The following is a 13,296-nucleotide window of genomic DNA, read 5'->3' as shown; positions in this document are numbered from 1 at the left end:
AGAGCATCTGAGAAAAATGGGGTTGTTTAGTATGGAGAAAAGGAGACTGAGGGGAGATTTTATCACTCTCTGCAACTGCCTGATAGAAGGCTGTAGTGAGGCTGGTGTTGGTCTCCTAAGTAACAGGCATTAGAATAAAAGAAAATTCCCTCAAGTTATGGTAGAGGAAGTTTAGATTGGATATTGGGAGAAATTTCTTCACTGAAAGGGTTATAAAGCATTGGAACAGGCTCCCCAGGGAAGTGGTGTATTCCCCATCCCTGGGAGGCATTTAAAAAAATGTGTATTTGTGGTGCTTAGGGAATTGATTTGGTGGTGGATTTGTCAGTGTTTGGTTAATGGTTGGACTCAATGATTTGAAGGTTTTCTTCCAGCCTAAATGATTCTGTGTGAAATATCCTTTATCATATTTTTACAGTTGATACCAGTGTGAACATTGCTTCACTTAAGTGTTTGATTCTAGTATGCATTTCCAGAAAGAACCTACTTGCTTCTATTTTTTTTTCCTTACCCTTCAAAGGGGTGCTACAAAGCAGTGCCTATACGCAGAAAAAAAAAGAATTAAAAACAGATCAAATGGGGGAGATTGTATTTCATTCTCGGTTTATGGTGCAGTGATTATGTTTGTATTATTTTTCTATTTGTATTTTTTGCACTTTTAGAAAGCAGTAAAAATCTGTGACGGTTTTTTATTTTATTGATTTGTATGAGTGAGTGGGTATGCTGAGAATAGGAGTGGCTGACTAGGTATGAGTTTTTGTGTATGTTTCTTCTTTTCACTTAGTCTCTTAGTAGTTTTTGGCTTGGGTTTTTTTTTTGTTTTTCTTTTTTAAACTATGTATTATCTGAGCTGATACAGGCAGTCATAGGGTCTTTTAAATCCTCCTTGTAGAACAGATGTTTGTTTGCTAGGTTAATATTAAAATGAGTCTATGATATAATAACAGGAGATACAGACACTGAAAAATTTGTGTTTAGTAATGTATACGTACAGAAATCATGTTAGTAAAGGTAGAATACATCACACTGTTGGCTGATATAGGTAAAGTGGAAAGGATAGTATAATGTCTCTATTTTAAGTACTTTGAAAATAGGAAATGAATAAAGAATAATTTCGTTTGGTGCCTATTTTACTCTTATCCACTGGATAGGATCCTGAGCTTCACTTATAACAAATGTTATCAATAGCTGCATTTTTCTTTGTGTCTTTGAGAAAAGAATGGGTCATCTGCTTCTGAACTGTTCAGGTATTTGAGAGCTGCTTGTGAAGTGTTCCATTTTATCTCCATATTGCATTAAAAGCTGGTTGAAAGGCTGCTAAAGTAGTAATTAAAACTCTTACTAGTAATTTACAGTAAGTTTGAGTCATCTAAAGAATTTGTGAATTATATTTTTCAGCTTATTTTTCAGCTTTTTTACTGATGTTGGATTATGTGGTGTGGTTGTCAAAGATGACAGGTATTCAGAATTTGCCGTAAAATGTGGATAAGTTACATATACCTCATTTACAGATTCCCTTGAAATTCTGATATTCCAATATTATTGTGGTATTATGAGCAGAATAAGGATGTAGTATTTTCCTACCACTGAACAGAATGTAGTGACTAAATGTTTTTTTTTATTACTTGTAACAAAAATACTAACTAAATCTTATGGTCAAGTAATATGTATACTGGTGTTCTAGTAGTGCTTATTAAACATAGCATAACCTGTAATTATGTATTTTACTTTTTAGAAGTATTGTGCATTGAGCTGTTGCACTGTTCTTTTACAGCTTCTGTAGTATTTTTAGTGTGCCTTTTAATTGTAAGGTTGAAAAACAATTATAACTATTGCAAAAGGTAGAAATTATATTTTACTTAAAAGTTCATGGAAGTATGACATCTTTAATAATAGTTTCTAATACTTATAACAGTCTAGGCATAGATACAAAACAATTGTAGGGTTTTTTTTTTAATTAAAGGAATGTAGGAAGAGTTAAAATCAGCATTTCAGCAAACATCTCCTTTTGAGTCAAGACTACTTGTTCAGAATAACTTGCAAGATTAAAATGGCTCATGTTCTGAATGTAGATGTTGTGAATTGTGTATTTGGTATGTTTGGTATTTTGAAGCAATCTTTGTCTCCTAGGATTGTTCTCTGTGGGAATAGTTGCTTTTGTTCTAGGGACAAAGTGCTAACTATTTGCTTGGTGACTAGTGGTGACTTGATTTAATAGAGGGTGAAAAGATGAGATGTGGTTTAAAAAAAAAATATATTCTTCTAACTATCATTTCTTAGAAAAGAGAAAGGTTTCTATTTGTTAGGATTATTACAAGATTACAGGGATTATAGAAGGTGACTGGACAAATAAATTGGCAGAAATCCACAGGTACTGTTAAGTAGAAGAATGATGCCTATCCGGAGCAGCCTTCATACTGCACATTACTGCAGGCTGGAAGGGTATTCTGTGGAAGTACTTCTTTGCTTACACTGCTTCTTGTCTGCTTTTGGCTACTGCTAGAAGGAGTATACTGCCTAGATCAACAATTGATATTTATCTGATTTATTTATTGTTGTCTTCTAATCCTGTATGTCTTCCCGCCGACTTGGCTGAGTTACTCTCATTGCTCTTTTTTTGCTGTATTAATTTGTTTCTCAACTTGCACAGTTCATGAACAAAGACAAATTTTCTGTGGTTTTTTTTGTTTTTTTTTTTTTTTTAAAGAAGTAAAATCTGTAAATTAATTTGAGGATTAATTTGTTATAATTGTTTCTTTTTTTAATTTTTAATTTACAGCTCTAACCTTGTTGAGGGTTATGATTTTTAGGTTTGCAAAGGCGATTTTTTTCCAGTGTCTACTACTCATTGGTATTTATATTTTTCCATTTGATAATGGTATTAGATATTTGATGATTATATTAGATTTATTTTTTTTAATATTTGAATTTCACATAAATGTGTCAAAGCCAAAGTTTCCATTAAAAAGTAATCTGTTTGGATCAACTCATTCTGTAAAACCCTTTACATAAAATCTCAAAAAAACCAAACTCAAAACCAACCCAAGGAAGTGCAAAGAGAGAGTATTAAATGTTCATTACTTCTTGCTTTTATCTGTATTCTTACTTCACCACCTGCCCAAACTGTCATGTTTCTTCGTCTTAACCAGCTGTATCAGAACTGCATTCTGCCATCAGTTCATTCCCCAAATTTGACTAGGATTACCAGAACTGTACAGAGTTCAGTGATGGGGGATGTGGAGCAAGTCATGGTTACTGGCATGTTTAGTGACTGTCTTCTCAATAAAGAAGCTTGCCAGTATTGAGTTTGTAATAATTTTGATTATATTTCTTGTTTCTCTGACTGCTTGAGCTCCACCTAATGTCTTCCCTGGAGGTTCTAATAATTACTGTTATAATGAAATCTAATATCTTTTTCTTCAGTTTTATAGCTTTGATCTTTGCTATACTGACTTGTATATGCTGTATTACTTGAAGTTAGAATTGCACTTTGTGGATGAATATAACAAAACCTACATGAATGTATTCCTGAATAGCTTTTAATATACAACTTTTATAGGCAATAATGTAAGGAAGCATCTGAAGTCCCATGAAATCAGTAGATTTCTGTGGTGTATTTCTTAAGGGTACATCATTGTGGTTAGAAATACCTTTGAAGTGATTTAATGTTTTTAGTTGTTATACTTCTCAGAGAAACAATAAATTTATACCTCTAAGTTAAATTCTTAATTATTTTTTTCTTACTAATATTACTTTGTAAATAATTAAAAAGGAGAGATAGGGTCAGTGGGACGTAGTGGCTTCCATCTATCAGCTCATCAAAGATTCTGTTTACAGCTATTGTTTCTACTGTGTACGGTATTTCAGTCCATGATAGAGTTGATATATTAAGTGTTAAACAGATATGAATTTCCTGATGCTCTCTGCTCTGAATATCTCAGACTTAGAACCTGGTCTGAGTCTTACAAAGGTGAAGAGAATTTTTCTTCGGGTAACATCAACAGTCTTTCAAAGGGTTTATAAATTTGTAGTAATCTGCAGCCTTTTGAACCTCTAGATCAGGTGTGTATCTTTTTTGCTGAGACTATTATGTAACATTGCATTATGTTGTAATTTTTAAAATACATTTATTATGTATCTTTTTCAGGGTATTGAGGAATGGAATATTGGCCATCTTAATACAATACTGGATGTTGTAGGAGAAGACTGCGGAATTTCTATTGAGGGTGTAAATACACCATATCTATATTTTGGCATGTGGAAAACAACATTTGCATGGCACACTGAAGATATGGATCTCTACAGTATCAATTATCTTCATTTTGGGGAGCCAAAGTCATGGCAAGTTTAAATTGTTATGAAAGATGATTTCATATATATGTTTCCACTGACTAAATGAAATGGGCTACATTAGCTTTACAGTGATAAACTTTACTGAAAAGCTAACAAGGGACTGTTTTTGCTTTGTAAACAGAGAATGCTATAAAGTATGAGATCTGTGATGTAAAGAATACTGAAGCAATGCATTCTTTTATAATAAGGGCTAATAAGTAATAATATTGATATCTTACAATACAATACAATAGTAAGTACTAATAAGTAACAAATAATAAGACTAATAAGCATATAAGGCTTATTTGAGTTCAACAGAAAAATACTTTAATGATTCACTATGAGAAACAGAGTGAATTGGGAACCCTAAGACTATCTGAGGTAACTTCTTTAAAGCCTGCTTGAAATGAGTTTGGTTTAGTTGTCTTTCTGGATTACCTGAAATTTTTTGTACTCAGCATGGATTTAATTGTTTTTTTGAGTAAGAGTCATATTCTTAATTCAGTAGACCCAATAAGAGACAAGTTTCCGTGTTAGTGGTTCTTTCTAAATATGAAGCTTCTGCTATCCTTCCTACATAATCTTAGATTTTTGATGAATAGCTGCAAAGAGAGACATGCAGATTTAATGTTATATGTACAGATGGGCTATATGTGTATTTTATAACAAAAATGTTTTCCTTTTGATGAAAAAACTCCTGCTTTTTTCAAAATACCTGTGAAACTAACAAAATATTGGCAAAGACAGGTAAAACACATTATGGCTATCTCAGTTCTTGCAGTTTCTAGTTGACAAAATGTAGATGAAAAATCTTGTTGCTGGTAATTTCAGAAAACATTATTAGCTACTTTTGTACCCATACAAAAGACAAAGAGCTATGCAAGGTCATGTATTTAAATCATGAATGTGTCAAATTGGTCAGCTGGTAGTTCTTAGGAGTGTCCAGAGAAGGGCCACAGGGATGATCAGAGGGCCGGAGTACCTCTTCTATGAAGACAGAGTGAGAGAGCTGGGGTTATTCAGTCTGAAGGGACTAAGGCTCTGAGGAGACCTTATTGTAGCCTTCCAGTGTCTGAAGGGGGCTACAAGAAAGCCGGTGAGGGACTTTTTTAGGATGTTAGGTAGTGATAGGACTGGGAGGAATGGATACAAACTAAAGGAGGGCAGATTTAGATTGGAACTTAGGAAGTTCTTCACCATGAAGGTGGTGAGACACTGGCACAGGTTGCCCAGAGAGGTGTTGGAAGCCCCATCCCTGGAAGTTTTTAAGGCCAGGCTGGACAGACCTCTGAGCAACCTGATCTAGCGGGAGGAGTCCCTGCCCATGGCAGGGGGATTGGAACTGGATGATCTTAAAGGTCCCTTCCACCCCTGAAAATTCTGTGATTCTATACAGATAGTAATTATTTTGTCTGCTCTTACAAAAGTTAACCTGGGATGACAAGTGCATCCTTATTGAATTCAAATATCGTGGAATATACAGTAGCAATACATTTTTATTTCTTTCTTTATTTTTCTGGCAATACATGTAGTTATTCATGACAGCTACATTTGTCTGAAAAACATTTTATTAAGAAGCATGATAAGCAACAGGTTTTTTTTTAAGCGTGAGATGACAACCACTTTCACCTGAGAACCCTGATGAGAATTTATAGGTGGCAGTTAAATAATGGCAGTGGCAGTGTTTTGAAATTTCGAGTTTCTTCTAATGTTTAGGTATATATTAACTTGCATTTCTTCTTACACTCTGTGCAGTTTCACTTCCAAGAGGTGTGCAAAGAAGCTTATAATTCTGTTCAAAATTTTAACAAGGGTTTCCTCCTGAACTAATGAAATTAAAATGTAGTTAGCAGCTACATTTCTTCCTTTTAATATGTTCTTTCCTTTTTATCTCCTTGTTATCCAAGAAACATTCTTGAACATTACAGGTTGCCCAGAGAGGTGTTGGAAGCCCCATCCCTGGAAGTTTTTAAGGCCAGGCTGGACAGGCCTCTGAGCAACCTGATCTAGTGGAAGGAGTCCTTGCACATGGCAGGGTGCTTGGAAATAGGTTATCCTCAGGGTCCCTTATAACCCTGAAAGTTCTGTTAATCTCTTTGCCTCACAGTGATTTAACTTTTAATGGCCATTACATTTTTTATTAAAGAAGGCTGAACTTGGCCTTAAGATATGAGAAGTCAAACGGACAAGCTGTTTTTAATGTAGCTTAAAAGAAGCAGGACACCAGATGATGAAGTATTTTTTTCTAAAAGCTTTTAAAACTGCTGAAGTTCTCATATGAGCTAAATATTGAGACTAAAAGTAAATGCTTTTCTCCTCTTACTGATAAGAGCTTTGGTGGTTTCTTATTTATTTTGATGTACAGAGGGAAAGGATTCAGGTAAGGTTCATGTCACGGTAGCTTGACTAGTATCCAAGACAGATGCATATGCACGAAAAATCTCAATTTTCTAATAAATTGTTTTAGAAACCATGCCTGAAAGAGTGACAAGGGGAACAGGATATGATAAAGACCTGTGATGACTGGCATGGAAAAAGTAGCTAAGGAATGATTGTTCACTGGGTCTTCTGTTACAGCTAGAGACACTGAATGAAGAGCTTTAGCAGTGTAACAAACATAACAAAACAGAAGGTAGTGGCTCCTTTCACAGCACTGACTTCTCATTGTCAGTAGTGAAGTCTAAAATTTTGCATGATTTTAGGAAGAGACTGGACAACACTGGCAAAGAAATCTGTTAGAGAAGCATAGAATAGAATCATATTAGAAGGGTGGGACCAGATGAGCCTTGAGGTCACTTCCAACCTTCAATTCCATGATCCTTTGAATGTCTGGCTGCTCTGGTGCATATTATAGATCTCGTGTTGATCAGTTTTAGCTGTGTGGTGTTTTAACCTGTTGAGTTTTAAATGCTCTCTGATGAGTGTCTGTAAAGATGTATAGGTTTTTTTGAGAAGGAAGTAAACATTTTTGTAAAAAATTTGTGTAAACCAGTGATATTCTGATTAAAACTATAAATATTAAGGGGAGTCAGGCTTTAACACCATTTGGAGTGGCTTGTCTGTAGAGATGGGTTTTGCCCATTTGTTGTTCAGTTGAACAGATTTCTGCTGTGAGAAGGGTCTTGTTTGTATGCAGCAGCTTCAGTTGTAATAGAACAAAAATTGTGTGTATGTAAAGGAGAGCGTGAGGTAGGGGGCTGTATATTTTCTGCACAGAATGAGGAGCCTACAGTCCTTTGCTTGCTTCTGAGTGAGTTGTCAGGGGATATGAATCAAATCTGTGTTCACAGAGTAGTAGCAGAAAAAAGCTGTGTCTATACTTTTTTTAAACATGTAGATTTAGACTTCACCTGAACGTGCGTTTTGCAACATTGAAATGAAAGCCTATTATATCACATACTGAAGCATCCAAAGTCTATGATAGTCTAAATTACTATCTATGATTCATCTATGAAGTGCAATAGATACATGATTAACACAGGTGTTCATAAAAGTAGACTGAAATTACATCTTTCAATAATTTTCAATTTATTAGCTCTAATAAATATTAAAAATAATGTGAGGTTAACTTTAGTTCTTCTATAGTTATTGACTTGTTCATAGACTATGGCATCTTTAAAAAGTAATTGTAAGAGAGTGATTCCAAAGAATGTACAGTTCTTTAATGAAAGTATATATTTAAAATAACTTTTAACTCCAGTTGTAATGTTTTCATTAAGACAAGTAACCTTTTTATTTTACAGGACCAGAGTAGCAAAAAAGAGAGTAGTTTATTGCTCGTATTTTTCTGTTGAACTCTTACATGTTGTGAAGCACAGTAAAATTCAAAGAAATTACAATGGACTTATTTTATGTGGGTTTTTTTAATTTGGAAAATGAAAGTGTATGTGTTTTTTTTTTAACTGGAGAGGCAAAATCATACCAAATACCCATGACTTTAAATTGTCAATGTAACATTCTTGAACCTGGTATATTTAAACTTGAAATAAGCTAAAATGTTTTCTCAGAAAATTTCCTTTGCATTTTTTCCTTATGAATTGATATATTTTTGCAGTACAATATGTCAGTCTTTAATCTTTACAAATTCTATATTTTCATAAATTTATCATACTGGAATTGTGGCTTGTGTAATAATTATAACTTTAAGCATTTAATCCTTTTTTAATGTTAATTTTAGGTATGCTATTCCTCCAGAGCATGGGAAACGGCTTGAAAGACTAGCTCAAGGTAATATTTTCAGTATTTCCATATGTATGATGTTTGAAGGACAGACCACCAGCAAAGTGAAAAGCACTCTCCTGGTCTTAGCTGCTGTGTTTTGTTACTTAATATTGTGTGACTTTTATCTGTCTGTGGTATGATTGCAAGCACGGGACACTTTTTAGTACTCTCAGGGATTCTTAAGAAACAAAATATTTAATTTTTTAATATTTTATATTTCATTAAATAACAGGAAGACTGCTATTAGCAGCTTATATACACGCTGAAATGCTGGTGGCAGAGTGCAGGTGGGTGCCGGTGGTTTTGGTCCTAGTGCTTGCAAGCAGCCAGAACCAGCAGGGCTCTTGTGTACATGGGATGTCTGAGCCCTCCCTGTATCCTGAGCAGGGCAGGTGACTTCAGATCCCCCAGAGCAAGCGGCACTGGTTCACTATCAGACTCTGACACGTAATGTTGGCCACAGAGAGCTGCTTTGCCAGGAGATCCAGCAGCAGCAGTCACACAGGTTTGTGCCCAGCTTATAAAAACTGGAGAAAAAACCTCAAGTGCTCTAGTAGCACTGTTCATATTCCCAGTATTCTCTCTTTTTTTTTTTTTCTTCTTTCATGACTTTTTCAAATTTGAGAAGTGTAGAACTCTTAATACACGCACCTTGAAGATTTTGGGTTTCTCTGGTAACGAAATTGATACATGTGGTGTAGACTGGGTAAGTGACACTGACATTATGATAGGATCATTTAAACTTATTTTTAAGATTAATAGGAAATGAGCAAGGTGTAAAATGAACAGAAAATTGGAAAAGGTGCAGAGAGGGACACTAGGACTGGTGAAAAATTTGCCTTTTGGTTCTAATAGTTGTTAGTAAGCTTGGATTTTTCTATCTGAAAGAGTGTCAAGGGGAACAGGATATGATAAAGACGTGTGATGACTGGCATGGAAAAAGTAGCTAAGGAATGATTGTTCACTGGGTCTTCTGTTACAGCTAGAGACACTGAATGAAGAGCTTTAGCAGTGTCAGAACAAACAGAAGGTAGTGGCTCCTTTCACAGCACTGACTTCTCGTTGTCGGTAGTGAAGTCTAAAATTTTGCATGATTTTAGGAAGAGACTGGACAACACTGGCAAAGAAATCTGTTAGAGAAGCATAGAGTAGAATCATATTAGAAGGGTGGGACCAGATGAGCCTTGAGGTCACTTCCAACCTTCAATTCCATGATCCTTTGAATGTCTGGCTGCTCTGGTGCATATTATAGATCTCGTGTTGATCAGTTTTAGCTGTGTGGTGTTTTAACCTGTTGAGTTTTAAATGCTCTCTGATGAGTGTCTGTAAAGATGTATAGGTTTTTTTGAGAAAGAAGTATGAGAATGGGCAGTTTCAGTGTAAACTTACAGAGGTTAAGAAGGTGTTATGTTAGAGAACAGTGACCTTCAGGTTGTCTACTACTGCTGTTAATTATTTATTAGTACTAGTTATAAAGATCTGTGGAGTGAACAGATGACTGCTTTCTTTGATGAACTGTGTGATCAAAACTTAATTACTTTTATTTCGGAACCTTGATATGAATAGTAAATAGCAAATAAAATACAGAATCAGATACTGAACACTAAGATAAAATTTTAGATAGTTGTTTGTTCCATTACATTCAGTGAATGAAACTGAATTTCTGTAGAAAAATGTATAAGCATAGAGAGCTGTTTCTTGTAACAGCAGTAAAAGTGAAGTAGTTTCACAGACAGTTCTTTCTTGTGTTTTGTAAGATTTTAGTATTTTACTTTAATGTCTTCTGCAATGATTTTCTCTATGTTTTTTTCATTATACTTGTGGTCTATATTGGTATTCTGATGCTTAGAATGGGAATATTCTTTGTGTATTGTTTTTTAATTTTTGAATTTTTTGTTTATTTTGCTTTTGGTTTTGCTTTTGGTTTTGCTTTTGGTTTTGCTATGCTTTTATTTTATAATTTGATTTTTATATTTTGATTTTTATATTTTGATTTTTTTATATTTTGATTTTTTTATATTTTGATTTTTTTATATTTTGATTTTTTATATTTTGATTTTTTATATTTTGATTTTTTAATATTTTGATTTTTTAATATTTTGATTTTTTAATATTTTGATTTTTTAATATTTTGATTTTTTTATATTTTGATTTTTTAATATTTTTATATTTTGCTTTAATTTTATTTTTATTTACATTTAGTATTATTTTATTTGTTTAATTGTTTATTTATTTGAAGCAAAACTACCATTTCTGGTTATTTCCATACTGTGAACTCTTTTGCTGCTGCTGCCTGCTAAAATACAGCAGGAGTTTTACAGTAAGGTCTCTTAAAAAATGAAAATGAGCTCAAGCTGCAGGGCTGCAAGTCACATAATAGTAAACATTAAGAAAGCATACTGTAAATCAGAGCCTCATGCCTAATTGTATGTGTATTGAAAATATTTTTAATACTGCTTCTGCAAGAGAACAGAGTAGTTCATTCATGAAGGTTACCAAATGCTTACTAAATTGATAGAATGTTCCTAAATAATAAAAATAATGAAATAATGCATTAAATGTGGCAGGTTGTCTAAGTCAAAGCAACAGTTGATACATAGATATTAAAGAAAAGCTTCAGTGTTTTCCATTATCTTGTCTGCACATCACAGTTACCACACATGTCTTTTGTGCATGAACGCTTTCATTTTAGCTTTCTGTTGAAATCTTGATTGACTGTGCCACCGACAAATGCTTTATCTAAAAGACATTAGACTGGCATCTAATAAAGACGACAGTTTGATTTTGCCCTTCATCTGCTTTCTCATTTATTTAGGGTTTTTTTTTTTTTCAACTTTATGGCTCAGTTTTCTTCTTGGTAGTTGGTGGGGCCATAGCTTTTATTTTGTTAATCATGTCCATTGGGATGTGGCGACATCCATCTCGTCACTTAATCCCAAGGATATGAATCTCTTGCACAGGTCCCTTGACCTTGCTTCTTACAGCAAAACCAGTCTTTAGAAGAATTTTGATTATCTTTCTACCTTTCTGAGACTTCTTTTGCTATGTCACCCTACACAATGATGCCATCCATATATTGTAGATGGTCTGGAGCTCCATTCTTTTCCAGGGTATTGTGGATCAGTCCATGGCTGATGGTAGGGCTGTTTTTCCACCCTGGGGCAGAGGTGCATTGGACACCTCTTTAGGTGAAAGGAAACTGTAGCCTGCATTCTGGTGCTATAGGAATAGCAAAAAATGCATTAGAATTGTAGCATACCACCTGGCTGCCTTTGACTCCAGCTCATACTGAAGTTCTAGTATGAAGCACAGCAGCACTTAGTGACGGTGTAACTTTGTTTAGGGCATGATAGTCCACTGTCGGCCTCTGCTCTCCATTAGGCTTTGGCACTGGCCATATGGGACTATTGAAGGGTGAGTGAGTTCTGCCGACCACTCCTTGGCTCTCTATTTGCGAGATCAGCCTGTGAATGGGGATCACAGCATCTCTGCTGGTGTGATATTGCTGTCAACACACGACTGAAGTAGCAGTTGGCACCTGCTGCTGCTGCTGGTTCTCAGCTTTCAGCAACCCCACTCAGAAGATTTATCTGAAAGGCCAAGCAAAGCATGCAGCAATTCTGTATTCTCAGTCTTTATTGCTGCGATACCAAAGGACCACTGGTACCGTTTTGGATCCTTGAAGTCACTTCCCTTGAGGTAGTCTGTGCCAAAGATGCACAGAGCATCTGGACCAGTCACTATAGGGTGTTTATGCCACTTTATTCCAGTGAGGCTCACATCAGCCTTCACAGTACTCAGTTCTTTAGATGCCCCCATCTCTCCAGAAATAGTGATGGATTCTGTCCCTTTCTGATTCGATGGCGTTTGGGTGCACTGTGCACCAGTGTCCACCAAGGCTTTATACTCCTGCTTTATACTTCGTAACGTGCCGGGCCATCGAATCCATACAATCCAATAAATTCTGTTGTCCCTCTCCTCCACCTGGCTGGAGGCAGGGCACCTCTAAGCGTGAGCACATAAAGCATTGTCAGTATGTGTATCACTGGGGCTTGCATCCCCATTACTCACACCTGATGTGCTGGGATCTTGAGTCACCAGCATATTTGAATTGGGTAACTCCACACTGGAGACGTGAGCAGCCTTCTTTTTAGAAGGACCTCCTTATGTACTTGCCTTACTCAGCAGCTTACATACTTGTGCCTGTAGGACAGCAGTAGGTTTCTGATCCCACTTTTTCATGTCCTCTCCACACTCACTCAGGAGTGTCCATAGGATTCCTCTTACTGAATTCTATTTCTCTCAATTCTGTCTCATAGGAGCGCGTTTGCTCTTAACAATGTCATCATTGGTATAGATCACATTTTGTACATCCAATTCTTTCAGATACCTGATAGCTTTTTTAAGTGTGGGTCCTTTACCTGTGGGCAGTCTATTTACTCTTTATAGGGATTTCTCTCCCTTACAGCTGACAAGAGTCATTTCCATAGGCTGGTGGTTCCAGCCTTTTCACCCAAAATGCCACCTGCATCTTTGGCCAGCCCAACTGCCTGGCTTCTCTCTGAGTTAATGTTATGGTAGCAGCCCAATCATTTCAGCACTGGAGTAACCAAGTGAGGAGTGGTTCACCTGCAAATGGCTGAAGTCTTTTCTCACAGTATACAAGTCCCTCATGGAGTAGGACTGAGCAGATTCTTCTGAGTCTGAGTGCTCCTCAGATGACTCTGCTTTAGCTGCTCTGTG

The 13,296-nt window shown here is 35.7% G+C and overlaps 1 protein-coding gene across 2 annotated transcripts in view; it reads left to right on the top strand.

Annotated features, from left to right (window-relative positions):
- The window catches only part of LOC115599882 (lysine-specific demethylase 4C-like), a 34,222-nt gene extending 29,821 nt beyond the window's left edge, over nt 1-4,401 (top strand). For both annotated transcript variants that reach the window (XM_030467064.1, XM_030467065.1), the window contains exon 5: nt 4,148-4,401. In XM_030467064.1, the coding sequence (XP_030322924.1) occupies nt 4,148-4,351 (204 nt within the window). In that variant the 3' untranslated portion in view covers nt 4,352-4,401. The remainder of the gene's footprint in view (nt 1-4,147) is intronic.
- The last annotated feature ends 8,895 nt before the right edge of the window (nt 4,402-13,296 follow it).

Source organism: Calypte anna, chromosome Z, assembly GCF_003957555.1.
Source record: "Calypte anna isolate BGI_N300 chromosome Z, bCalAnn1_v1.p, whole genome shotgun sequence".
Classification (NCBI taxonomy): domain Eukaryota; kingdom Metazoa; phylum Chordata; class Aves; order Apodiformes; family Trochilidae; genus Calypte; species Calypte anna.
The sequence above is the reverse complement of the archived record's forward strand: the minus strand, read 5'-3'. Positions and strand labels throughout refer to the sequence as shown.